Below are 27251 nucleotides of genomic sequence, written 5' to 3'. Positions count from 1 at the left end.
TCCACTGTGTTCCATTCATTGAAGCAGTCACAGAGGCTGCCCAGGTTCAAGAGCAGAGGGCACAGACTCTGCCCCTTGACTGAGGAGTGTCACATATTTACAGACATGTTTTGAAACCACCACAGAATATCACTTCTTTCATGATACCGGGAAAGCTCTCAGGAAGTTCTCAAAAAGCTCTCCAAGGGCAGAGAGATTCCTATTGAAAGGAAAGCTTGATCCGAATATTAAGAGCAAAGTTCCCTTTTCACCCCTGGTAACGACTGCGGAGAAAGCGTTGGGACACTTCAGAATAAAAGGATTCTATCTGTTTTACTTCTAGACACCTCCTATCCTTCATATTTGTTTTGTTTTTTTTGTTTTTTTGCAGTACGCGGGCCTCTCAGTGCTGTGGCCTCTCCCGTTGCGGAGCACAGGCTCCGGATGCGCAGGCTCAGCGGCCATGGCTCACGGGCCCAGCCGCTCCGCGGCATGTGGGATCTTCCCGGACCGGGGCACGAACCTGCGTCCCCTGCATCGGCAGGCAGACTCTCAACCACTGTGCCACCAAGGAAGCCCTTTTTTTTTTTTTTTTTTTTTTTTTTCTGGACAGCTCGTATTTCTATGGTGAGGCTGGGGGAGAAAGCAGTCAGAGAAGTCCTCTTGATGCGGAGGTGTGCGTCAGGGACTTTCTCCCTAAGTGCTCTAAATTCCTAGGCCTGAATCACCCATGGCCACCCCTGGCTGTGATGAGAGAGAAGGTGGTGCGGGCAGGAGACGGGCCTCTGTGAGGGGTGGCGAGCGAAGCCCAGAGCTGCCGTGCAGGAGTCCAGTCAGGCCTCTTACCATCAGGGCAGGAGCCGAGCGGAGTGTGCAAGCTGCCCTCCTGCCTCGGGGCTCCCTCTGTGCGTCACTCCCTCTGGCCCCAGGCCTCTGTTGCTCTCTCTGGTCCTCCAGCTGAGTCAGATACGAGCATTTCATTTCCTCAGCCACCTAAACTCCTTGAGGATTCTTCTGGAACTCTCGCAAGTGGAGTGTATAAAGGCAGAGACCTTGGGATCAGGTAAACCGGAGTTCAAATCCTGGCTCTGTCCCTAACTGAATTTGTGGTGTGACAGGTCACTTAGCTTCCCTGAGCCCCGGGCTCCTATGAAATAAGGCTCTTTTCTTTTTAATTAATTAATTAATTTTTAAACTTATTATTTTTTTTATTGAAGTGTAGTTGATGTACAATATTATATGTTACCGGTGTACAATATAGTGATTCACAATTTTTAAAGGTTATACTCCATTTATAGTTATTATAAAATATTGGCCATATTCCCTGTGTTGTACAATATGCCCTTGGAGCTTATTTTATACCTAATAGTTTGTGCCTATTAACCCCCCACCCCGTTGCTCCTCCCCCCTTGAAATAGGGTTCTTAATGGTACTGACTTCCTAGGGTCTTAGGCAAAGTGAATGAGACGTAATAAGTGAAAACCATTGTCTGGCACCCTGGTAAGTGCTCAAAATATTGTGGTGATTGATATTATTGCCTGCAAAATATCTGACACAGTACACGCAGTATATAGTTACTTCAGTCTGATTGCTTCTTCCTCCGGGAAGCCATCTCAGAAGCCCCCAGACCAGGTTAGGTCTTGTACAATGTGGTCCCGCCCCATGCTCCCTAAGAGGCTTCTTGAGAATGGTACCTGCTGGTCACTGTTCTCTCTGGCATAGTCACAGCCAGTGAAAATAATGATGTGTCACAAGCCACACTGATTAACATGCTCAGATTGTGACCACAGCTGCATGAAAGGAAGCCCCAGGACAACAGGAGAGGATATTAAAATATTACATTAATCATCCCTGTAATTAACGTCCAAAGTCTTCCTTCCTCCCTGGAATGCAGGGTCAGAGAACGTGCCTGCTCATCTAATGCTGCTTCCCCTGTGCTTAGCAGGCTCTTAATGAATATTAAACAACAGAAAGAATAAGGGAACAATTGCCTCAAATTCAGTTCTTTCAGGAATTCACTCATTCCCTCCTTCAACAAATGCTTCTTGAACACCTACTGTGTGCCAGGCACTGTTCCAGACTCTTGGGTTACACCAGTGAACAAAACAGGCAAAGATACCTGCCCTCATGGGGTTTATATTCTAGTCATGTTTGGCTGGGCAGTGATACATATCCCAAAGGGATATCTGAATACTTGCTCATCACTCTTGGCCCCATCCTTTATTTTTAAAAAATTAAAATAAAATTTTTTTAGTGATATGCTTTCTAAAAAATTGAAGTATAATTGATGTACAATGTTGTGTTAGTTTCAGGTGTACAGCAAAGTGCTTCAGTTTATATACCTTTATTCTTTTTCAGATTCTTTTCCATTATATGTTATTACAAGATACAGAATAGAGTTCCCTGTGCTACACAGTAGGTCCTTATTGATCTATTTTATTTAGAGTAGAGTGTATCGGTTAACCCCAAACTCCTAATTTATCCCTCCCTGCCCCCACCACTTTCCCCTTTGGTCAACATAAGTTTGTTTTCTACGTCTGTGGGTCTGTCTCTGTTTTGGAACCATCCTCTGTTGATTGGGTTCAGCCATTCAAGGTGCAAGGTCCATGGGAAACTTCATGTGTCGTATCAGCATCCACCGAGGGCACGTGGACTAAGCTTGGAGTGGATCTGAGTGACCGTCAGCCGCCTGTGGCTTCCCTGGGGCCCCTTCGACTACTACACTGACGTGCCCGCTCTCTTGCAGGTCATGCTCTCAGAGCGGAAGGGCACAGATGAGCTGTATGCCGTGAAGATCCTGAAGAAGGACGTGGTGATTCAAGATGATGACGTGGAATGCACGATGGTAGAGAAGCGGGTGCTGGCCCTGCCCGGGAAGCCGCCCTTCCTGACCCAGCTGCATTCCTGCTTCCAGACCATGGTAACCGCCTGGGGGCCTGGGCCACTCCATCTCCAGGCTTCAGGCTTTGGCCAGAGCTGTCCTGGCAGCGGCCACCCCAAAGAGACACCCGGGCCTTTCCCCTCCTAGAGACAGGAAGCTGTCAGGGCCCAGGGACAGCTGGCCGCGGAGGAGAATTTCTGGGGTTGCTGCTGAGAAGCACTCTCCCCTGAGGCAGATGCCGTTTCAACAAAGATAAAGAACTCAGGCAATTGGTTTTATAACCAATGGAGCAGGGCCTTCCTCTGGCAGCAAGAGGTGACTTGCGGACGGGAACTCAGGACTCACAATCTGAGATGTACTAGCAGAACTTACAGATGGGGATGAGGGAAAAGGTCTTCCTATGTGCCCCCAGAGCGTCACAGTCGGCCCTCTGGACTCTTCAGATAAATGCACGAGTTCACGTTGCAGGTTGCATGGACCTTCTTGGAGGAGGGGTTGCCTGAGAACACAGCCCTCAGAGGACTCCCGGGGCAGGGGACACAGCCTGGGCAGCGACTAGTGAGATCAGAACCAGGCTCCTAAGAAGAAGGGGGCATCTGTGCACTATCTGCTATTGACTGCGATTCTACCTCTATCTGTGAGAATAAGAGATGTCCCTTCAAGCAACTTCTTACCTTTCCCCTGTTCAGACTAGACCTTGGTCTCCATACCTAGGGGGGTACTTGTGGCGATCAGGCAACAATTTGGGGACCCATTCACCTCTCCAGGTTCTGCTATGACAGACCCCATTGCCTTGTCTTATAACTATCCCCATGTCTGTCTCCTCTGCTTTAAGAGCATGACCTTCTCAGAAACGGGACCCAGCTTACTCAGCTCTATACCTCATGTATGAGCCTTTCCCAGGTACCAGGCACTGTGGCGGGGTGGGGCAGGGGGCAGGGGGGAGATGAGGCAGAGCCTAAATGCAAAGAGATACAAAGTTAATTCTTGCTTTGGGAGCTTCTAAGGGCCAAAGGCCTAGTGTCTTGAAGATGCTTTAAGGGCGTTTTCAAATTATTTTGACTCTCTCCTGTTCTTACCCTACATCCTGATTGTAGAGCCCAACCCCTGTGCGAGATGGGACACTATTGCAAGTTGCGTTTACCTTAAAGCTTGGGACTTGCTCTCTTCTCCAACATCACCAAGTCCTGTGCTCTGCTAAGTTACACTGAGTCCCTCCAGCCTAGCAAGACGCAGAACTGGGTTTGGGGTGGGTTTTCTCAGTGCAGACCATACGCCAGGCATAGAACTGCCTGTTGGGAAAGGGATAGAGCCAGAACCCAGCCCCTTCCCTGTTCTAAGTAGCCTCTTGATACATTTGGGGTTAAGATCCCAGCTTTGTCACTTTCTGGCTGAGTGGCCTTGGGAAAATTACAAAACCTCTTGGTATCAGTCTCCTCATTTGTGAATGAGCTACGTCCAAGGTTGCTGTGAGGAGGAAATGAGATTATACATGAGAAACACTTAGCACAGTGCTTGGTACCTGGTAAATGCTCATAGATGCCAGTTATTCACTTCACAAACATTTAGCATTGCCCTTGGCCTGGACCAAGTACTGAGGTATAGTGCTGGGTAAGCTGGGTCCTGTTTCTGAGAAGGTCATGCTCTTAAAGCAAAGTAAACAGACATGGGGATAGTTACAAAACAATGCAGTGGGGGGCTGTGATAGCAGAACTTGGAGAGATTGTTGCCTGATCGCCACAGGGGCATCTATGTTTTGGGTGCAGGGATGATTTTCTGCTGGTGCCCATTCCCTGAATCCCAGACAATCTCCCTACCACAGGTCATCAAGGGAAGGAACATTCTAGGTAAACGTGTACAGTATTCCCCTGTGGGGCTTTGGCCCACCAGCCTCTTGTTGGGGTCTGCTGGTGATGAGGGGCTACAAGAACATTGTTCACTCCACTGCAGGCAGGGCTAAGAGCTGAAATCGTGTTTGCCAAAGTATAGAGCGCGCACCACCATGCAGAATGGTCCTGGGTAGTTCAAAGGGGGATTTTGGGTGGTGCATGGATTTTAAATTACATTCTTTTCAGTTCATTTTATTTTCTTCTGAGTACCTTGAAGAGAATGTTTCTGTTTGGTGCTAGCATGGCCATTAACATCTTTCTAACACTTGACTTTTTTTTTTTTTTTTTTTTTTTTTTTTGCGGTATGCGGGCCTCTCACTGCTGTGGCCTCTCCCGTTGCGGAGCACAGGCTCCGGATGCGCAGGCTCAGCGGCCATGGCTCATGGGCCCAGCCGCTCTGCAGCATGTGGGATCTTCCCGGACCGGGGCACGAACCCGTGTCCCCTGTATCGGCAGATGGACTCTCAACCACTGCGCCACCAGGGAAGCCCAAACACTTGACTTTTTAATGAAGAAAGAGGACCAAGCTTCAGGTTCTGAGCTTTGGCAAATAGCAGTTTCTAAGTCGCTGTTTTGCTTTTATTTTCTATATATTTTTACAGATTTCTTTCATTTATGACAATATAAAGTCTTTTCATTTTTAAATTTTGAGATATTATAAGACAAATATAGAGAAACCACACACAGTTGATATTTTAATAATGAGTTATTACAATGTTAAGTTCCTCATACCACCATCCAGGTCGAGAAAGAACTTTGGCAGCCACTCTAGAAGCTTCTCTGCGTCCCAATCTCAATCTCCCCCCAAATGGTAGCTTGACTTCCTTGCCTATCTCTATAGTTTTATCACTTAAGTTTTATCATCCCTTGATAAGATAGTTTACTCTTTCCCATTTGTAGAAATTTGATTTGTCTTTTAATAGGGTGATTTCCCTCTCCATTCCTTCCATCCCTTTCTTTTATCTGCTAAAGATCCTGGGCTGTTTGACCCACAGTGTTTTCACAGTCTGTATTTTGCTGAGTGCATAGTCATGGGGCCCCTCCACATGTATCCTCTGTCCTCTGTGTTTTCTGCAAATTGGTAGCTGGACCTAGGGGTTCCATCAGACCCAGGTTTGATCCCTTTGGCAAGACCATAGATGGCTGTGTGTTTTTTCATCCAAAGTCACATGATGTCCGGTTGTCTCTGTTTTTGTAAAGTGTTGGCAACCAGTGATGCTCTGTGCCTAGGTCCATGAATTCATTAAGGATTGTGAGATGGTGATATCGTAGTTCTGTCATTCCTTTTTCTTTATTAGTTGGAATTCTTTTATAAAGAGAGACTTCCCTCATCTGTTGCTTGGTCCCCTGGTGATACAGTTCATATAGGAAAGGCAGGATAGATGCATGACACATTATTTTGTTATTTGACAGTTTTCATGAACTGGCTCACTGTTATGCCCCAAAGGTGCCAAAAGCTTGCTTTTAAAATAAAATTTCTGAGTAAAAGAATAGAGTCCTTGGGCTTCCCTGGTGGCGCAGTGGTTGAGAGTCCACCTGCTGATGCAGGGGGACATGGGTTCGTGCCCTGGTCTGGGAGGATCCCACATGCCGCAGAGCAGCTGGGCCCATGAGCCTGCACGTCCGGAGCCTGTGCTCTGCAACGGGAGAGGCCACAGCAGTGAGAGGCCTGCATACCGCAAAAAAAAAAGAATAGAGTCCTTGTAAAGAAAAATATTAAGTGAGCAATAATTCACATTACATGGGACTTGGCAAAGATCGGGAAGGGCATACATCTTACAAGTCCAAATCCCTGGTGTTACCTTGGGGAGTTAAGGCCTAAAGGTATTCAAGTAGTGACAGAAATGGGATTAGACTAGACTCTTAGACCTCTAGACTCTCTCATTCTCACATCTTCTCTTTTTTTCCATGGGTGGTTCCCAAACTGACTCGTGGACATCACCAGATAAAGGACAGTCTCAGTGGTAAACAGAATGAGTGGTAAACAAGAAGGAGATCTTGTTCTCAAGGCTGGGCTAACTTGGAGCAGCAGTTTTCAATTTCAGTTGGGTGTGTTGAGATTGGGGGAAATTGGTCATTTGTGACTAATATTCATTAAGTACAGTATCTTCATTTGTAATTTACTGTTTTAAACACGATAGAGTAGAGTGGATGTGAGGCTCTTCTTTGAACATTGAGCCTTGTATTTCATTATGCTTTCTGGAATTGGAGAGTAACGTCTGGGTGTGCATGGAAATTGTGCAGCACCCTGGGTCCCCTCCAGGAGTTGTCACCTGCCAGGAAAGAGAGATTAAGAACCGAGAGAACGTAAAACACGAGAATTGAGTGCATTCAAGTCTTGTATGGGGATGGAGGCCTCCTACTGAAGACCAACCCACGGTCTCCCACTCCAGCAAGGCCAGGGTAGCAGAGTTACGCTTGGCTTGGGGAGATACACTCACTGCCAGCTGAGCTCGAGGCCCTTGGGGGCTGAGCGGGGTTGGCTGAGGGGAGAGCAGAGACCCTCCCATCTCACGTCCACTCAGCAGCAGATGCTCATTGAGTAAAAGGCCCCCACTGAAAATTTTTTTCATTTACTTTTTCTTTTGGCTAAGCACATATATTTTAATTTTACATAAATTTATTGCAAAGACCTAATAATGCCTACTGTACGTGAGGCACAGGACCAACCATCATAAGCCACATCCGTGACAGCCCTTGCATGGGTCCTGACATCATCCCAATGTCACAGACGGGCACTGAGGCCATACAGCTAGTACGTTTCAGGGCCAGGACTTGAACCCAGGCAGCCTGGCTCCAAGGGGCTTTACACTTAATCACTGCACTATGAGGTCTTTTGAGTGTACGTTACCCGATTTCCACTCTACCTGACACACGTGGGGCAGAACCGCCAGCAGCCAGCCTGTCTCCAGGCTCCAGCAGGGGCCCGACCGCATCCCTCACCTGGCACTCCCTCCTTCAGCTTTCCCATCCCTGGAGTGGATCTGACTTTCTGTCTGCGCAGCTGCCATCCTGTGGGCCTTTGAAAACTCTGTTTAGTTCCAGCCTCACAAAACCTCTTGGGTGGAAGGGATTATCTGACACCCCACTTTGCAGGTGAATGGATTGAAGAACTGGAATGTCGGGTAGTTTTCCCCAGACACAGCACAGGGTCACAGGCCCACTGAACCCAGAGCCCAAGCTTTTGCTAGTAGATTATGTTGAGTTGCTACCAAAATGGCCTCAACAGGGATGATCAAAACCACAAAAAGCAGCAGCCTTAGTGCGTCAGCCTGTGTCAGGCACTGTGCTCAGTGCTCTACAGGTAACCTCTCATTTTATCCTCCTGACACTTTGACTGGGTGGGCCCTGTGACTACCCCCAATGTATAGATAAGGGCGCTGATATTCAGAGAAGTTCAGTAACTTGAGCAATGCCACACACAGTGAGGGAGGGGATGGCACTGGCATTTGTTCTGTAAGACTCTAGAACCCCAAACCCCGAAACCTTGCTATCCTGCCTCTGCCTTACTTCCAGATTCCTTTTTCTAGTTTAGAAATTATCTTCATTGTCATGATCACATTTAATTTTAACAAGAACACCACAAGCACGTATTACTGTCCATACTTCTGCAAATGAAACGAACCCTCAGAAATTTGAAATGCCTCAGGTTACACTGTCGGTAAGTGGCAGGTGTCCTAATGCCCCTTCAGGTGTTCTTTTCACTATGAAAGAGTCACCTACTTACCCCCACAAGGATATTGCGATGATTGGAAAGATTTCGTGGTGGGAGTGATTTTCAAATTTAGGGAGCCCTGCCTATAGGTGAAACAAACCATTGTTAACCTGGCTCAGGTGAGCAGGAAGGCCCATGAAGGTGGTCATCGTCTCACGCTCACCTTCTGGAGTTGCATATCCCCTGACCCCTAGATTGGTGCTCTAGAGGTGGAGGCGTCCTGGCTGGAATAGGCAGTATCCCTAAAGCCAGCATCCCTGAAAGTCAGATCATTACTGCCAGTCTACAGGGGGTACTAAGGCTTATTGATTCTGTCAACAAATATTTATTTGTTGACATAAATGTGTCAGGACCCAGCTGCATCCCTGTGAGGGTACATCAGTGAACAAAAGAGATAAAGTCCCCTGTTCCTTTGGAATTTACATTCGAATGGAGGAGACAGATAATAAACAATAATAACAAAAAATAAAGGGGGGAGAGATGGATGAAGACAGAGATGCTATTTTTGATTGGATGATCAAGGAAGGTCTTTCTGATAAGGATGACATTTGAGCAGAGACCAGAGCAAATGAGGGAGCGAGGCACGTGGATGTCTAGGGGCAAAGTGTTCTAGACAGCAGGGAGAGTGAGTGTAAATGCCTGAGGCAGGGACATGCTCGGCATATTTGAGGAGCAGCAAGGAGGCCAGTGTAGCCTGAGTGGAGCGTCATTTTGTATTTTGTGACCCAGAATTCTTTTATGAATCAGCTACCTTTAAAAAATGACAAATTTATTATAACATGCTGCAAATTTGATATGTTTTTTTTGCTAGAGACTTAGAATTTGGAAGATAAAAGATCCTTGATAAAACAGAAAAATCTTGAAGGTGGTCAGAATAGATAAAAAGGAAAAAGACACCCTACCAATATACAAAACAATTTTTGTCATTCTTAAAACGATACAAATTTAATTTCTAAAAACTTGTTTAGAAAAGCAAAGTTACATCAGAAGTATTATTAGACAACTGGATTTTAAAGATCCTTGTAAAGCATGCATGGTGCAATGTTAACAGAAAATGTAAGATATTACATTCTATTTAAGAGATTATTCTAAATGTGTTAAAATTGAATCTGCACATGGAAAAGAATCAGAGACACAGATAAGATAAATCGAAACTTTGATTTGATTTAAGGAGGGGCCAGTGGGTAATTGTCTTCATTTTGAATTTATATTATTTCAGGAGAGTCGATAATAAAACACATTAAAAGTGTTGAATGTGCCACAAGATGGCAAAAGTTAATACTCAAATACACAGATACAAAAGCCATCAGAAGGGGGTTGAATTTTTAGAGAATTGCTCATTAGAGGAACTGATCTTCGGAGAATGGGGTTTAGGCCAATTGTTCTAGAAGCACAAAGGGATAAGCACCAGCTTCTCAGTCAGATAAATCTGGGTCTATGATTACTGGCTGTGTGACCTCCAGGAAGTCACTTAACAGATCTGCATATTCGTTTCATCATCTTTAAAGTGACATAAGAAGTGAGGATTAAAAGAGGTGGTGTACAAAGTGCAGAACAAACAAAAAGGGAGGCTACCCGCATTATTTGAGCTGGGCTGGAGGGGCACCTGGCTGGAGGGGCACAAAAGGATTATGTTTCCTCCAGCCCTTTTGCAGTTTTTCCCGGGTACAATTGTCAGCCCAGCACATTCATGCAGTTTCCCAGCCGCCAGTGGGCACAGGCAGTTAAGTCTCCTAAGCAAAACATCTATTTTAAATGTTTTCTTTTCAATTGAACATATGCACTTCTTTTTTCTTTTTTTTTTTTAAATAGAATTAGATTTTATGAGTCATTGAAGGACAGGAATTACTTCCTCCCCAAATTTGCTGTTGTAGCCCAGCAAGAACTCAGTTGCAAGGCATGCCGGGAGGGGCGTCAACCCAGAATGCAAAAAGGGACAGGGAGGGGGTTGAGGATGATTCCACTTGTAGAGTTGGCCCCTGACGACATGTCCATTGAGCACCGAGAGTGTCCAAGGGGTCCTGGTAACTCGGGATCAACTCTGGGTTGGCAGCAGTATCCAAGGATATAGTTTAATGTAAGGGCGTTGCTGTAGGAAACTCTTGGCCGTAGTCTCAGTTGGCCATGTTTGAGTTGCAGGAAACAGAATACCTCTTCCAAACTAGCTGATGTTAAAAAAAAAAAAAAAAAAAAAAAAAAAAAAAAGAATCATTGGAAGAAAAACAACCCAAAGGCAAAGATGTACCTGAGCGTCATGAAGATCTAGAAACTGTAACATCAAAGCTCTCTAGACTCTAGACTTTCTAGATCTCTGTTTCTTTTTCCTTGCTTTCTTTGTTTTTCCCCTGCTCATGGTAACATGGCTTCCCTAGTCCCTTGCAGTTTGCCTATCCACCAAATTCCCTGAATTCCAATTCATACACAGGAAAGAGAATCTGATTGATTCAGCATAGGTCAGTTGTTTTATTCCTAGCCCAATCACCTAGTAATTGGCTACTAATTCAGCAGGAACCTTTAAGAAGTGGTTGTATCTACAGGAAAGGAATAATTGGCGCTCTTGTCAGGTGGGAGACGCCACCTTGAATCCAAGGAGACCAACTGGGTTGGAGCAGGACATAGCCTGCCGCTAGCAATGCAAACATGGTATTCAATGCATCCAAGGAGAGGAAGCTGGAGAGAGCTTGATAGGTGTCTGGGCCTCAGGCAACTAAAGCCATCCAAGAATCTTGAGTGCAGGAAAGGACCTAGGAATGCAACCCAGGCATATAGAGCTGGGGTGGGGAGGAATAGACACAGCCTGGTTCTCTCTGCCCTCTTGATGGTGGCCTTTGCATATTCATTCAATAATCAAAGGTCCATAGAATTCCAAGGAAGAAGAGAGATGGCCCTAGCCCTTGAGAACTTTGCTCTCTATGTGGAAGGGCAAAGCTTAGAAAGCAGAAGATACAGTTAGAGGAGCATCAAGTTGCTTGATTCGGATAGTGATTCTTAGGCTATAGAATACAGAGGAAAGAAGGTGTCCACACACTCACTTGAGTGAGCCTCTGTGAGTTTGCATGGACTCCATGCATTATCTGTTACATCTTTGCAAACCCATATGGAAGAGAAGCTATTCCTGCCCCTTTAGGAAGGCAGGGGAAGTTTAAGTAACTGATGCAAGGTCTCAGAGTAAGTAAGCAGGGTAACCGGTACTTGAACCCAGTACTAGCTCACGCCACAGCTAAGGCTCTTAACTGCACAGCTTCTTGATAGAAACAGATGGGTCTTTGCAATAAGAGGAACAGTTTACAGACAGGATTGATTCACTGACCAGCCTGGAAAATCACTAAAGATCATTGAATAGATTAACGCTTATGCAACTCACCTTAGAGCAGGGTACACACTTAGAGTTGCCCACATTGTTGATTTTCTCTGTGCATGGTATCTTATTAAAAGGGGCAAATGTCCTCCTGGCAGTCACATGGGCATTGTGTCACATCCCATTTTCAGCTCTCTTGGAGCCACAGTGATTATCTCTTTAAATGCCCTGCCCTCTCCAGGGCCTCCCCTGGTGAATTCTGCACATGCAATCCAGCCATCGTTTTAAATCAGACTATCCTCATATTCACACTCCACATGTGAAAAATTCTATCCAACCATTTTGCACGCTACGGTGACAGATATTTAATTTTATTTATTTACTGATTGAATATGAGGGGTCACGGAGAAAGGAAATTTAAAATTAACTGAAGTCGTTTCACGCTTCAGAGACAAGGGCAGTGTGTAAATGAAGAATAACCGCAATAACGGTGATAATTTGGAAGAAACACTGAAAGTTTAGCAGACTGGCTAGTTTGAAGAGAAAGATGGTGAGCTTGCCTTTCAGAGCTTTTAATTGGAGTTGACAGTGGAACACCCACGTAGAAACGTCCTGTAGCCAGCTGGAGCTGACTGGAGCTCAGGAGAAAGGGAGAGGATAGAAATTGAAGTCGAGATTCATCAGCCTAGAACGATGAGAGTTGATGTTTTGAGCTGTGACAAGTCCTCTTTGGAAAACAGAGCAAGTAGCAGGAGCCAATCTGGACTTGGAGTCCATGTTCAATACATACTTTCTTTTTTTTTTTTTTTTTTTGCTGTACGCGGGCCTCTCACTGCTGTGGCCCCTCCCGCTGCGGAGCACAGGCTCAGGCCACACAGGCTCCGCGGCCATGGCCCGCGGGCCCAGCCGCTCCGCGGCATGTGGGATCCTCCGGGATCGGGGCACGAACCCGTGTCCCCCGCATCGGCAGGCAGACTCCCAACCACTGCGCCACCAGGGAAGCCCTCAATACATACTTTCTGATGTCCATGTAGGAGAGGCCAGCAAGTAGGTCCTGATCCAAACCCACTGCACGTGACTATGAGAAAGATCTGTGAAGCCTTGGAATAATTTGATAGGAAACGTGGGGAACAAAGTCAGATTTCAGGGCACTGTGGGGGGAATAATTATGTCAGAATTGGAGGTAGTGGGTGAGCTGAAGTCCTTCTCATGAAATTTCTCTGAACACATCCTACTTTCAATGATGGCTTTAGTTAGTTGTATATTAACCATGATTCTGAATTCCTATGGAATTAACCAAGATTCTGAATTTTCTGACGACAAGACCTGTACCTTATCATTTTTGCCCTTTTAACACCTAATACCATGAATTGCAAACATAAATGCTCAATAAAAGTTCTAAAATTCACTTCTCTGCTCAAGATGGGCTCTAGGTTGCCATTGGCAGTGTTTTCCAAATTTTGATGTTCCTTGCATTGGAGTGGGAGATGAAGTACATGGGCAAATTGCATTTATGTTAAAAATAAGTCATTTAAGGGATTGATGTACCAAAGCCAGACTGGTGATAGCATGGAGTCAATAGACTCCAGAGAGGCATTTATTTTTTTACAGAGACAATCTCCATTTATGACTTTGGTATGAAGTTTTAAAATTTTTAAATAACTGTGTTTAAGTAAAAAAAAAGGTAAGTTAATAAAAAACATTATAAAATAAGTAAATTTTAGGAGATGATTTAGAACAACGTGGTAAAGATCTTAACGTAAGTGAGGTGACTGACGTTTGGGTGGATGGCCTTATGCAGTTCATAAGGCCATGTCTTGCTCACACCTCTTCTTTTGTAACTCCATGCATTCTACTCTCCCTCCTCAGCAATAATAGCCATCAAATCAGGGGCTTCAGGTGCTAGTTATATTTTTAATAATATGCATTAAAATAAACACAAAACTCTAAAGGTAAAAACATAGCCCACCTAAAATGATCTCCCACCCCATTTTGGGAAACATTGCCATTTGGAAGTTTATCTGGTCTCCCCACTTGCCTGGGGGAATCCTTAACATCGGGCACCATGGATCATTCACAGTAGCATCTCTGGCAGTAGAAGAGCCTGGCAAAGAGTGGGCATCATTAAGTATTTGCTCGGAAAATGAAAGGACAGCAAGATGCCAACCATAATGTTTAATAGCTGAAGAACTGGTGTGCCAATGCCACGCTCAGTACAGTTCGAAGATGACAGATCTCAGGGTTGCCCCAAATACAGTGAGTGGTAGGAACAGACCACAGAGCGTGGCATTACCCACCGTGGAGCTCTCTCCCTGATGTTGGGATTCTGACTAATGAGTCTGGGGTGGGGGGGCAAGTTGAGTTCTTCCAAGCAGAAAGCAAGCAACTGAAATCTCTCCCTCACTTACTTCTCTCTCTGTGGCCGATGCCATCTGCTAGTTTTAAAAATAATTTTTAAAAGCAAGTGTTTTGGTTCTCTTCAACATGCAGCAAAGACAGATGCTATTTTTAGGCTTGTTTTCTATCAGAAAACCCCCAAAGAACCAGGGGCAGGGTGCCGGCAGTTCTGGCTGACTGTCTCCACTCTGCCACTAACTTGTAAGTGACCTTTTTGCAAACCTCATATGCCTTGGAGTGGAGGGTTCTGCCTCTCATTAGAGATGCTGAGAGGGTGAAGTAGAGTCGGGCTGAGAAAGTCCTTCAACATTTCAAAAATAATTGATTAACCTGTACCCGTCCCTTGTGGTCTGCCAGCTTTTTCTGACATCCCTTCTCTTCTGGCCTGGACTGGAAGCTCCCAGAAGGGAGGACACACCCACACATCCAATACAATGTCTGGGTCAGAACCTTACACGGGAAGCTGCATAATACGAGGTTACAAGTGTAGACTCTGAAACCAACCTGCCCGGGGTTCAAATCCTGCTGGGGGAAAACGTAATGTTTGTCATGTTGGGTTGTTTAGAGAGATAAATGAGACAAAATATGTAAAGCGCTCAGCTTAGTCACATAGTGCTTGCAAGGTGGTAGCTTCGTTTCATTGTTTTTATTCTAATTATTATACACTCAATACACATTTGATAAATGCACACATGACTGTTATATGTAAGATAAAGTTCTGTGCACTGTAAGGAAGACTTTTTTTTTAGTGGTGGATTAAACCTTTGTTGTATGGCCGCCATCATTGTTAGAACACTTTACATACGTCATCTTGGTACTTACTCTATGGGCAGGTGGGTTGTGTCCACTTTACAGGTAGAGAGACAGCTGGAGATTTGAGAGGTTAAGTAACAGCTGTTGCACAGCTAGTAAGTAGTGGAAAGAGACTTCAAATCCTATATTGATTTCATCGGGACCCTTTGCCCTACACATCACTTCTCTGCTACCCCCCTCCTGGTCTTACAGCCCCGTACCATAGCTTGGCGACTTTTGACAGCAAACCCCCTTTTACACAGTGACCCAGCCACCCTAATATATAAGTAAAACAGAAACACATATTTCACAACGCAACCAGTCCCGGAAGCCACACACTGTCATTTTTACAATATCCTATTGGTTACACAAGTCAGTCCAATTCTCAGATGGAAGGGACTACACCAGGATGTGAACACCGGGCAGTGGAAACCACAAGGGACATGGTGGAGGCTGGCTCCTGCAGCTTACCTATTATGGGTATATGATTCACTTAATAGTCTCCACTGTTTATTAAAATAAGATTTACTAAACAATGATAGCCACTAAGTCACGACATTAATGTGCTAATTATATTTTCCAGTACCGACAAGTATAAAGTTAGCGTTATTAATTTAAAAAAACAATTCACATGCTGCCTGTGGTCACTTGCATACTTCCAGTGGCACAAATACTCCACTTGGGGAAACAGTGCACCCAACCTGTCATAGAGTCCTGGTGGTTTTGATCATAAATCCCAGCTATTACCTGCTCTCCATTTGGAACCCAAGGAACTGTAAGAGGCTGACTTTGCTCTTTGCTGTCTTCTCCCAGGACCGCCTGTACTTTGTGATGGAGTATGTGAATGGTGGCGACCTCATGTACCACATCCAACAAGTGGGCCGGTTCAAGGAACCTCACGCTGTGTAAGTGAGAACTGGTGCTGTGCTTTTCCCTTGGGATAAATGGGTGGGTTGTTAGTTCTTTGGGGTTCTTAGTCGAATAGAGATTTAAAACATCTCGAGTTTTTCTTTAAACATCTTGGGCTTCTGAGAAATACATGGCTGGGGCAAAGGGTGTTCTGCTGAGATGGGATACTTCTTTCTTTCTTGACACCAGCTAAGAACTTGAAGCTTGAAAGCCACAGCTGTTTCTTTATCTCTAAGATTCTTGGGGCTGCACTGCGTGGCATGTGGGATCTTAGTTCCCTGACCAGGGATCGAACCCACGCCCCTTGAATTGGAAGCGCAGAGTCTTAACCACTGGACTTCCAGGGAAGTCTCTATCTCTAAGTTTTGCCCCTGGCTCATAAAGAAAGCCCTATAGCTTCCTTGGGGAATGTCATTGTAGGTTTTGTGTATTCCTTTGCTGATATTTATTGAGAGCTTACTATGTGCCAGGCCCAGAGAGTTTTTAGAGACTTGCTCAAGGTCACAGAGCTAGTGTGAGGCAGATCCAGAATTCTGACCCAGATCTTCTTTGCTCACGTTCTCTGTCTGACACCACTTTCCCTCTTAGATGCCCTCGTTCCAGGGAGATGAAGGCTCAAGCTGCATAGAGACTACGCTCTGTGGCTCTTGAGGTGGAGAGACTGGCTCTGAGTCTTTGGAAATCTGTTTCCCCTGCTGAGTTCATTCTGTCCCCTTCAGTCCACAAGGCAGCTGGTCTCTTCTCTTTAGAACACAAATTTCATCCTGTTTCTCCCGGCTGTTGGAGAATAGGAGCACGGCCAGTCATAGGATCAGCAGAGCTAACCTCTCCTAGGGAGTTTGCCAGGCTCTTATCGTCCCGCTAGAAAGCTCTGGAAGCTCATCTAGGGCGCCATCCCATCATTGCAGAGGCTTGCTGGCTCCTGTTCAGCTCAGCCTTGCCCCCCTCCTCCCACCTGCCCAGGTCATGAGCACTAATTCTGGTAGGGTTCGCATTCTCGTGCTTCCAGGTCGTGCCATTTGTGTATCTTGGCACAGTCCTAATGGGTTGGCTCTTCTTGTACTTCTGACATTTAATTGACCACTGACCTTCACTCCATTATCACACAAGACACAGTGTCAGGACATTTTACAGAGTTCCCCAAAGGCCCACCTAACCTTTGTAACGGGGCTTTCTGGTTCTCTCAAAAATCTGTTTCTTTCCGGGCCTTCATGAAGAGCTTACGCTTTAGCCAGATGCTGTTTCCAATACTGGCTGTGCCATTCATTAGCTGTATAACTTGGTCAAGTTATTTCATGTCACTAAGCCTCAGTTTCCTCATTTGAGGAACAGGGAAGTAGTAGTATCACCTACCTTATAGGATTGTTATTTAGATTTAATCAGATGATAACCTGAAATGATGCAAGGTTGATGGTAAGCCTTCAGCAGATGTTAGCCGTTATCATGCTGGAGTCTGAAATGATCCTTCTCCAGCCAGTTCATCATATCCCGTGGCCTCCGCCCCGCTAAGCAGGTGCTGAACCTCTGCCCACCGCATTTTGTCCTTAGCCTCATAGCTCTCTAAACCCTGTTCATCCGTCCAAACTCTTATACTTCGTTTTATGAGACGTACGGTTGACCATCCATGGTGGAACATTAATGTCCTATGCCCAGTTCAATATTGTATTGAGTTCTGAGAGTTGCCAAGCATATGGTGTCCTTGAATTTCTCCATTGCTTTTTTTTTTTTTTTATTTCAGATTTTATGCTGCAGAAATTGCCATCGGTCTGTTCTTCCTACAGAGCAAGGGCATCATTTACCGGTAAGTGAACCCTGCTCTACTTCCCATCTCCTTGGTTCCTAAGCTCCTCCCTTCCCTGCCTCTTTCTTCAACTGCTTTTAAAATTAGAACCCACGGTGGGGGAGGAATCCTCCAGTGCTAACTTGGGCATGTACTCTGCCAGGCAGCATTGCCCACTGCCCTGGCAAAGTTTGGGCAGCTCTATACGATGACAGAAGATCTTCCTCCAGTGATGGTTCAGAGCCTCGAATGTGAGACCATTTGCTCAGAGGAGGGAACTCACCCCTGGGGACCCAGCCCTTCTTTCTCTCATCCGTGGACCCCACATTTGGGGAGCAATTGAAGAATCATGGCTGGCAGAATGTGCTGGATCATATTATTAGGAAACAAATTTCTTTCTTTCTTTCCTTTTTTCTTCTTCTTTTTTTTTTTGCTATGTAACTACAATTCGGAAATGGATCTCTGAGTAGCTTGCCCTGAAAGACAGGATTAAGCTCAGGACTTGGCATTTGCCCGTTTTTGCAGGAGCAAGTGTATGATCATAGCCGGATGAGTCATCCCATTTTATATCTCATGCAAGCAAACTATGGAGCCTGGGGCTGCTATTTGTCAGTGAGTCCGGGGTGTACAGTTCTCCTTACACTACACGGATGCAAATGGCATTACAGTGCAGGCTTGCGTTGGTTTGTTATGCAAGGGAGGCTGGCGCGTGGCACGGGGCTTCCAAAGGGCACTTGGCATGGGCGAGGGTCTACTTAAAAGATCCTGAAGAGTCATCAAAGTCCGTTTCATTCATTCATTCATTCATTTGACAAACATTTATTGAAAGCCTACCATGTGCTGGCCTCTAGTCTAGATGGTGGGGATACAGCGTGAAGAAAACAGACAAAGCCCCACCTTTGTAGAACTCATATTCCAGTGGTGGAAGACAGATAACGTAAATCATACAAATACAGTCTGTCGAGTAGTGAGAAGTACTATGGAGGAAAGTCAAGCAGGGGAGGGGGCTGGTGTGGGCTGGGTGGTGGTGGGTTGCCTGTCATTCTGTACAGAGCATGAGATTAGGGTCTGAAGAGTTAGGGAAGACCCTCAGAGGCCTGGTCTTCCTAAAGCAATTGAAGGATATGGGACTAAAAGGCATAAAGAGATCAGCCCTGGTGATCTCAAGGCAGAAACTGGAAGTGAGGCTATGGGCCCTGGTGGGATGGAGGGATGGAAGGTGAGGGCCTTGCCAGAAGCCTGCAGAGTCCTGGGGCTTTTTTTCACTCCATGAAGTAGCAAATCCGGAATGCATTGAGTCCCCGCTCTGCCTGTGTGCTCCCGAATGGAAGAATGAAGGTCAGGAAGCCAAGTGGCTTTACGTGGTACAGTGTGATCTCAGTGAAGAAATAGAAACAGAGAGTAACCATAATAATTTAAACTGTAAATTGTGTGGTCATTCAGCCCACGCTTGTCCTCCATGAATATGTGTCACCACGTATGCATGAGACGGACCTGTGAAGCCTCTAATTCCCCCAGTTTCTCCTTTGACTGTCATGGTGGGAGCATCTTGTGCTGAATGTAATTCTGGTGTTGAAAGGTACACATTATCTTCCATACGACGTGGCCCCTAAATTCAAGGCCGTGACTTCAGCTGGTGCTTAACCAAAAAAACGGGGATCATGGGTAATTGTTCACTCTACATGGTTTTCACCTTATGTGCTGACATTTGAACCTAACTCCTATACAAGATGGGCCTCCACCAGAATAGAATCAAGGCACTCAAGCGTTGCTGAGAAGATAAAACAGTGGACTGTAAGTTTATTGGAAGAAAATCCAGTCCCAGTGGAGGAAACAGGAGATGAAATGATTAGAGTCCTTGCCAACAGGGTTGGGGTTGAAGGCAAGGTTTCCAGTCTAGCAGGGAGCTGGATTGAGATCTGGGGTCCATTTGGTCCAAGTCATAAAATGCAAAGATTAACATTCTAGGTGCTAGACCGTGCCTAAATGCAAAGCTTTTTCTGCTAACGACACATTCTCCCTTCCTCCATTATTTATACATTTAGGGCATATTTATCACTTTTTTAAGCCACTCAACATCTGAACCCCTTTCATTTGTGAGTAGTAATGGAGTCCATATCCTCCTCTAAAGATTTAGTGTGCCAGATACTTTCACAGCCTCTCTGTAGGAAGAGCAGACACACAACTCAGGCTCTGATGCTCATCACACTCACTGAAGACCTTGAATCAGAAGTTAGTGACCAAGAAAACAGAGGCTGTAGAATCGAGAGGGGCCATAGTCAATCAGCTATGTCTGGTTTCCAGAGGCGTGAGGGGAAGCAGTTCTTAGCAACAGCATCCAGAGCCCAGTGTTAGGGCTTCATGGAACAAGGGAGTATGTCTGTGCCCAGTGGTGACGTCAGTGGCATCTTCGCTGGGGCATCTCTGTGCTGCAGTTAGGCATTGTTCCTGGCTGTGTAGCCTCCAAATCTGGTTCTTCCACCTTTTTGGAGATTCTCTGAGCTCCCCAATTCCCTTTTAAAAAACTCCTTTTCCGGTTGAAATAGTCAGAGTTGGTTTTTGTTGCTCACAATCAGGAACTTCAGTGGAGACAGTATTTGCAATTGATAATCAAGTGAAAACTGTAAAAAAAATGTACATGACAGAAGATGTATGGTTTTTTAACTTCATAGAGATTGGTTTCATGCTGGTAAAGTCTTTAAATGTTATAAATCCCCCTCTTCTTCATTTGGATCTCTAGTTATTTGGACAGTTCTCAAGTAAAGAGGATGAGGAATCATGCTAGACTTGCGCTCTCTGAGGACCATGGCTGGAGATGTTGGTTGCGGGGAGGACAAACGACCCTTCCAAACTTAGTGCCTGATTTGTAGATTGCCGTCTCTGGAATGTGTGTTGATTTTGCCCTTGATGGATTTGTGAATATGAAACATCTGACCAGCCCCCTTTAGAAGCAGAAATGAGGATTTATTACATTAAACAAAAGAATGGAGTGGACTATCAAAACACTATTATGTGACAGAGAATATGATCAGGGCGTGCTCTAGCGCCATGACCGGCTGGCCCTTAGCACCTGAAGCTCCTTTTCTATTATAGATGAAGGTGTCCTCACTTCCAGAGTCGCCCCAGCTGCCTCTCTGGGGGCATGTGGTCAAGCTGAGGGGAATGTCATGGATCTCTGTCAATCAAATCACATGCAGACCTGGTATGTTTAGGTGAAACAAGTTTCCGCAAAGTCAGCTTTTCTAAGTTCCAAGCTGGCCTTCAGAGACCTCTGTGGCTTGTAGAGAAGCATGAAGGCTGGATGTGGGTAACACCACGGACAGCACCAGAGATTGTGGAATGTTGCTGCTGGTAAACAGGGGTGCAAGTGAGCTTCCCCTTGGATGAAGAGACCTCACAGACACAGACAGTAGATGCCAGGATATATTTTCAGGTTGTATTTGTTTAGTTGAAGATGATGACAGCAACTCCATTCAAACTAACTTACATTAAAGGAGGCATTTTCTGGCTGACACAACTGAAAAGTCCAGGAGGCAGATCTCACTTCAGGCCTGGATGGATCCAGTGGCTCAAATGATGTTATGAGCATTTATTCTCTTTCTCTAGGTTCTGCTTTATCTATACTAGCTTTCTTCTTTCCATCTGTGACCCCTGGCACTTCTAGACTAACTTTCTACCACCTGAGCAATCCCAGTGTAAAAAGAGCTCATCTCTTTCCTGATGGTATCAGCGAAAATGCCAGGGCTGATGTTGATGTTCAGAGGCTTTGAGTAGCTCATAGTGGGTCACATGGCCATTCCTGAACCAGTCACTGTGACCAGCAGGATTTCCACTGGCCGGGACAGGACCACATGACCACTCCTGGAACTAGAAGTTAAGAGCAGCATCACCAACCATGAGAATCAGGGAAGGTGGTTCTTGAGAATCAGGCAAGATGGTTCTTTAAAGGAATATGAGGATGCTTGAGAATGGCTTGAGAATCAGGGAAGGTGGTTCTTCAAAGGAATAATAGGATGCTCTCACCCCAGGATGCTAGAATAGGCAGAAGCCACAGATGTCCACCACCCAGTGAAGATGATTTAAAGGAGAAATCTGAACTGAACAGTAGATCCCTTTACCTCTGAGGAAGTTGGATTTCTAATGGGATTGAGGAAGTCTGGCCCATAGATGGTCCCTACTCATTGATGCTGAAACACCAAGTGATGACATTGGAGTCAATGTTTAGGGAGGAGGAAAGTGTGATGATATTGGAGTCTTCGGATACACTGGGTGTGTGCAGGGGTCCCCAGACATCAAACTCTCCTCATCAACATGGATGAAATAAAAGAATGGGAGTGTAGCCCGTGTCATTTAGGACATCACTCCATGGAGGTGACACCTTCCTGACACTCTGTTACAGTAACCTCCTTCAGTTCCTGTCCATCTCATCCTTCTTTTTATTTCCTTCGTACCATCCATCAGAAGCTATAATAAGCATGCTTATAGATTTGAATACTTGGTACTTGTCTTTTCCCCTCTACTAGAATTTAATCCTAACAAGAGCAGGATGCTTGTCTATCTTGTTCATAGTATATACCTCACTCAAAGCATAGTGTCTGTCACATAGTAGGTGTGCAACACATATTTTTTGGTTGAAAGAATCAGTAGAAACTCCTGGGTTCATGGCCTAGGAACTGGCTTAGGAGAGCTTGGGGCACTTGGTGTTAAATAAGATGCTCTCAATCCGTTTTTTTCTCCATGATCTTCAGAGATTTTGTAAAAATAAACATTTTGTGTAAAACATATCTTCCTACGAAACGTTAAGCGGTCCTGAAGTGGCAGAGGTGCACTCTGGAGATGCTCCTGGATACAGGAAGCTTCTGTGGATGCTCTGTCCTTGACTTAGCTGTCTGTGGGTCATCTTCTCAGAGCTGCTGTCACACCGTGTCCTTCTGAGACGCTTGGCACAGTTGGCTCTGTAGGAAAAGCAAAGCACAGGGGTTTGTGCACCCTTGTATCTCCCTGCCAGATTATAAGCTGTTGGAGGGCAAGGGCTGGGTCGTACCCATGGCTGTGCCCCCAACACCCCTGCTGTAGTGTCTGGCGCATAATGAGTGGTTGTTGGTTGACTTGAAATAAATAGCGTTTAACTAAATCTCTAAATCTTCTGTCTGCACAGAGACCTGAAACTTGACAATGTGATGCTGGATTCTGAGGGTCACATCAAGATCGCTGATTTCGGCATGTGTAAGGAAAACATCTGGGACGGAGTGACAACCAAGACCTTCTGTGGCACTCCAGACTACATCGCCCCTGAGGTGAGCTGGTGCCAGCCCCTAAGGTGTGTCTGTGTTGTGTTGATGTACTGATGTCTCCCCGGGGCCCTAGGTGGCCACATAGGAGCTGGGAAAGGTTCAGGGGGTGCCTGACAAGCAAACCTCAGGCTGGTCCTTCTCCTGTCCTCTAAATTATTCCTTTGCTATCACACATGAAAATTAGCTTAGCACACATCCAGAAGCTCAGGCCCAAAATACATCAAGGTTTGGGAGAAAATTTAAATAAAACTCAAAAGAACCATCCACCACACATCAGTGAAATTCTTCATCAAGCTGCTATGGCTCATGGCCATAGGATACCTCCTAATTATGACACTGAAACATTTGTTCAGGGGAGGGAGGGGGGAGGGGGAGGGGGGGGAAGGGATTGATTGATTCTCTGGACTGACTTATGACACAGGATCTGTGTACTAATAGGTATGCAGTAGTTGTGCTAAATCCTAAAAGACTCAGAACTTTTCTTCCTATGATTAAGATATAAATGAAAGTGTGAAGATTTATTTTAGCGCCTCCCCGTTCCTTCCCAAAGGAAACGGTCAGTTGCAGAATGGATTTCCCCAACATGTCATGGTACAAAAATTTGTGCCAGATGATAGCCTTCCTTTTTCTCTGAATTGGTGCTCAGAAAGGTGGCATTCTGCAGTCTGTTACTGGATTTTTATGGAAAGGAACTGAGAGCTTGGCATAGAGTCTTGGAAATGGACATTCTAGAATTCCTCTTTTCTTGACTGTTAAGGCTTCATATGTAACAGTGGTGATGGGAGGCCCCATGTCACTAAGTAGCTTGGCACTAAATTTAAAACCTGCATACTCTGTTACCAAAGCTGTTCCTCTTCTAGGAATCTGGTTTGCAAAACACACACACACACACACACACACACACACACACACACACACTCCATACGTGGAAGGATATGTGTTCGAAGTCCTTTCTTCATTGCAGCACTGTTTTTAATAATGAAAAATAGGGACTTCCCTGGCGGTCCAGTGGTTAAGACTTTGTCTTCCAACGCAGGGGGTGCAGGGATCGATCCCTGGTCGGGGAGCTAAGATCCCACACACCTCGCTGCCAAAAAAGAAAAAAACTGAAACATAAAACAGAAGCAATATTGTAACAAATTCAGTAAAGACTTTAAAAGTGGTCCACATCAAAAAAACCTTAACAAAAAAATAATGAAAAACGGAAGGCAACCTCAAAGACGATCAATAAAGGAACAGTGCTACATTTCATATTAAGAAATATTGTTCAGCCCTTACAAAGATCAGAGCACACCTGTCTGCACTACCTTGAACAATGTTTGTTGATTAAGGGATGGGCAATAGACTGAATAATTTATAGTATGGAATACTATTAGGCATCTGTATATGCAGATATGGAAATATCATTGAGAGAAAAAAAGCAAGTTACAGAATGATAAATACAATATGATACCATTTCTGGAAAATAACACTAATGCACAGAACACTGCTATATGTTTCTTATTAGTATGTAGATATGCATGCAAAAGTATAGAAACTCTGGAAGATTACAGACTGATTTTACAACATTGGTTACCTCTGAGGATAAGGCCATCGTAAAGGGGAATTTAGCTTAATCTGTGTACTGTTTAAATTTTTCACAAGGTAAATGTATTTGTATATTACTTGAGGAATTGGAAAGTAATCCTTTAAGCACTTAATCCTTTATTAGGACCCAATGGAGTTATCCCCATGTGACATACATTGCTTTATTATCATTTCTCTGATTAGGACATCAGACACAATTCCTTGATCTGCCATGAGTTCAGTGATCTCTGGTTCACAAGTCCTGCTGCCCTTAACAGTCACCTGGGGAGCTTTTAAAATGGGGATGTCCAGGCGTCACCCTAGATGCATGGAATCAGAATCCCTGCAGGGTGGGCCTCCACATCTGTGCTTTTCAAAAGTTCCCGGGTGCTCATGATGCCGGCAAGCAGGAGCCCCGACTTGTGTTACTGGGGAAGCTGCATCCTCCTCCAGCTCACAGCCCGCAGCCCGCTGGTGAGGGGAATAAACTCAGGTCAGGTGTCCCCCTGCTTTGCCATTAACTAACCCCATCGCCTCTGGCTACTTCTTTTTTTTTTTTTTTTTCACCCTGCTCTTTTTTTTTTTAATTTTACATCTTTATTGGAGTATAATTGCTTTACAATGGTGTGTTAGTTTCTGCTTTATAACAAAGTGAATCAGTTATACATATACATATATTCCCATATCTCCTCCCTCTTGCGTCTCCCTTCCTCCCACCCTCCCTATCCCACCCCTCCAGGCGGTCACAAAGCACCGAGCTGATCTCCCTGTGCTATGCGGCTGCTTCCCACTAGCTATCTACCTTACGTTTGGTAGTGTATCGGCTACTTCTTTCACCTCGCGCAGGCTCTATTTCCCTTTGTAAAAGGATTAACTTGTTAGGTTGTCATGAGAATCGAAGGAGACATGAAGTACTTTAAAAGTGTTGAGGGTGTGGGGACACAGATCCTCTAACACACAAGCGCTGAGAGTATAAATTAGCACAGCCACTTGAGAGTTTAATTTGGCAATTCTTCTTAAATTTAAGATTCATATTTTTAACGACCTGATCACCTCTCTATTCAATTAGTATTTAATCAAATAGTGCCTGCGTATAGTAAAAGACATACAAGAGTATGTATTGCATTATTCCTAATAATGGAGAAAAATGGAATGCCTAACAGTTAAATGTGTGCTGCATATACTTATTAAATAGACTTATTAAATTGATTTTATATTAAAAAAAAGGGTGAAAACACTTGCAATAGGTGTTCTCCCAGAAAGCTTTCTCTTCATCCCTTGAGGTCAGTTTTCCTCAGAGGACACCTCTGATTTCAGGGCAGAAGCCGAGGTGGGAGATGGAATTGGATAAACGGACAGTTACTTTATAGCCAAGGTTGCTCAGACACATGTGTTGAGTAAAACAAACCATGACCGAATTAGAGAACTTTTGAGTCATAGCTGACATTTCGAGGGCATAATAAGTGAGAGGCACATATTTCTTTTCATCCTCACAAAACCCTATGACAGAGATATTATTATAAACTTCATTTTGTAGATGAGGAAACTGAGACTTAGAGAAGTTAAGTAACTTCCCCCAGGGTCACACGCTGGGAAACAGCAGTCAGGATTCCAAGTCTGGACTGTCTGGCCCTCAATCCTCAGCCCTTAACCTTTGCTGTATCACCTTCTAATCCCTTTGATACAGTTAGTTTTACACCCCTACATCCTGATGGATGGTCACACAGCTGTTCTAGACTTTGCCATGCTCTGGAAATTTGGTAATAAATAGCAAAATCTTTAAAACTATGTGTACCATTTGATCCACCAGTTCTACTCCTAGGAATTTATCTTAAGGAAAAAAAAAATTGAACAAATGTCCAGATATCTAATTACGTGGAAGAAACCTAATCAGTTGGGTATTGATGAAATAGATTTTGGTATATCCATCCAATGGAACATTATGCAGAGGTAAAAGCTGATTATGCTGATGTACAGATATTAGCATGGAAATTCTAAATGAATAAAATACTTTATTAAAATTCCACATTAAAGTATTTATGTAAAACACATACCTACACACAGAGCTTAATATATATTAATAGAAAAAAACTTAGAAGGAAATAGACCAAATATCAATCATAATTTCTCTCTTGATAAAGGATTATGGGTGATTTTAATTGCATTCTCGTAGCTTATCTATATTTTTAAATAAATAGTAAAAGAGTAATAAATGCTATTACATTTTTTAACTTAAAAGGTTTTTTTTAATTTTGGCAAAAAAGCACATTACCATCTTAACCAGTTCTAAGCATACAGTTCAGTAGCCTTAAATATATTCACATTGTTGTGTAAATGTTATTACTTTAGGAATGAGAAACGAAGATGGGTTTTCTTCTTTAAAATGCCACGCTCACTGTATTAAAATTGAAAATAACACAACCATACTAGGTGCTTTAAAAAGGCAATGTGACATCCACAGATGTTTTCCCCGCCTGCGCGTATCTCTGCAAAAGGATGTCCATCTTCCTAGGTAAAGAAATAGCTTGGGTGGACACTGGGCTCCCTGCTGACTCTTTTAGACAGAGACCCACATCTGGGACTGTGACAGCCAATTTAATCTTTCACAATAGGCAGGTGACAGGCAAAGGAGGAGCTCTCCCCCCACCACCCTGCCCCCAGGGATGCTCCACTCTTATTGTAAAAGAACCGCATATTCAGTCTCAGCCGCTGCAAGAACCTGCAGTCTCCCTGACAGATGGCTTCTGTTTT

General features: G+C 44.6%; 1 protein-coding gene across 2 annotated transcripts in view; it reads left to right on the top strand.

The window, feature by feature from the left end:
* PRKCB (protein kinase C beta) overlaps nucleotides 1–27251 on the top strand; it is a 311308-nt gene that overhangs the window by 251785 nt on the left and 32272 nt on the right. For both annotated transcript variants that reach the window (XM_060120019.1, XM_060120018.1), the window contains exons 10-13: nucleotides 2726–2899; nucleotides 15765–15856; nucleotides 17599–17661; nucleotides 22799–22937. In XM_060120019.1, coding sequence (XP_059976002.1) covers nucleotides 2726–2899; nucleotides 15765–15856; nucleotides 17599–17661; nucleotides 22799–22937 — 468 coding nt within the window. The remainder of the gene's footprint in view (nucleotides 1–2725; nucleotides 2900–15764; nucleotides 15857–17598; nucleotides 17662–22798; nucleotides 22938–27251) is intronic.

This window comes from Mesoplodon densirostris, chromosome 16 (assembly GCF_025265405.1).
Source record: "Mesoplodon densirostris isolate mMesDen1 chromosome 16, mMesDen1 primary haplotype, whole genome shotgun sequence".
Taxonomy (NCBI): Eukaryota; Metazoa; Chordata; class Mammalia; order Artiodactyla; family Ziphiidae; genus Mesoplodon; species Mesoplodon densirostris.
The sequence above is the reverse complement of the archived record's forward strand: the minus strand, read 5'-3'. Positions and strand labels throughout refer to the sequence as shown.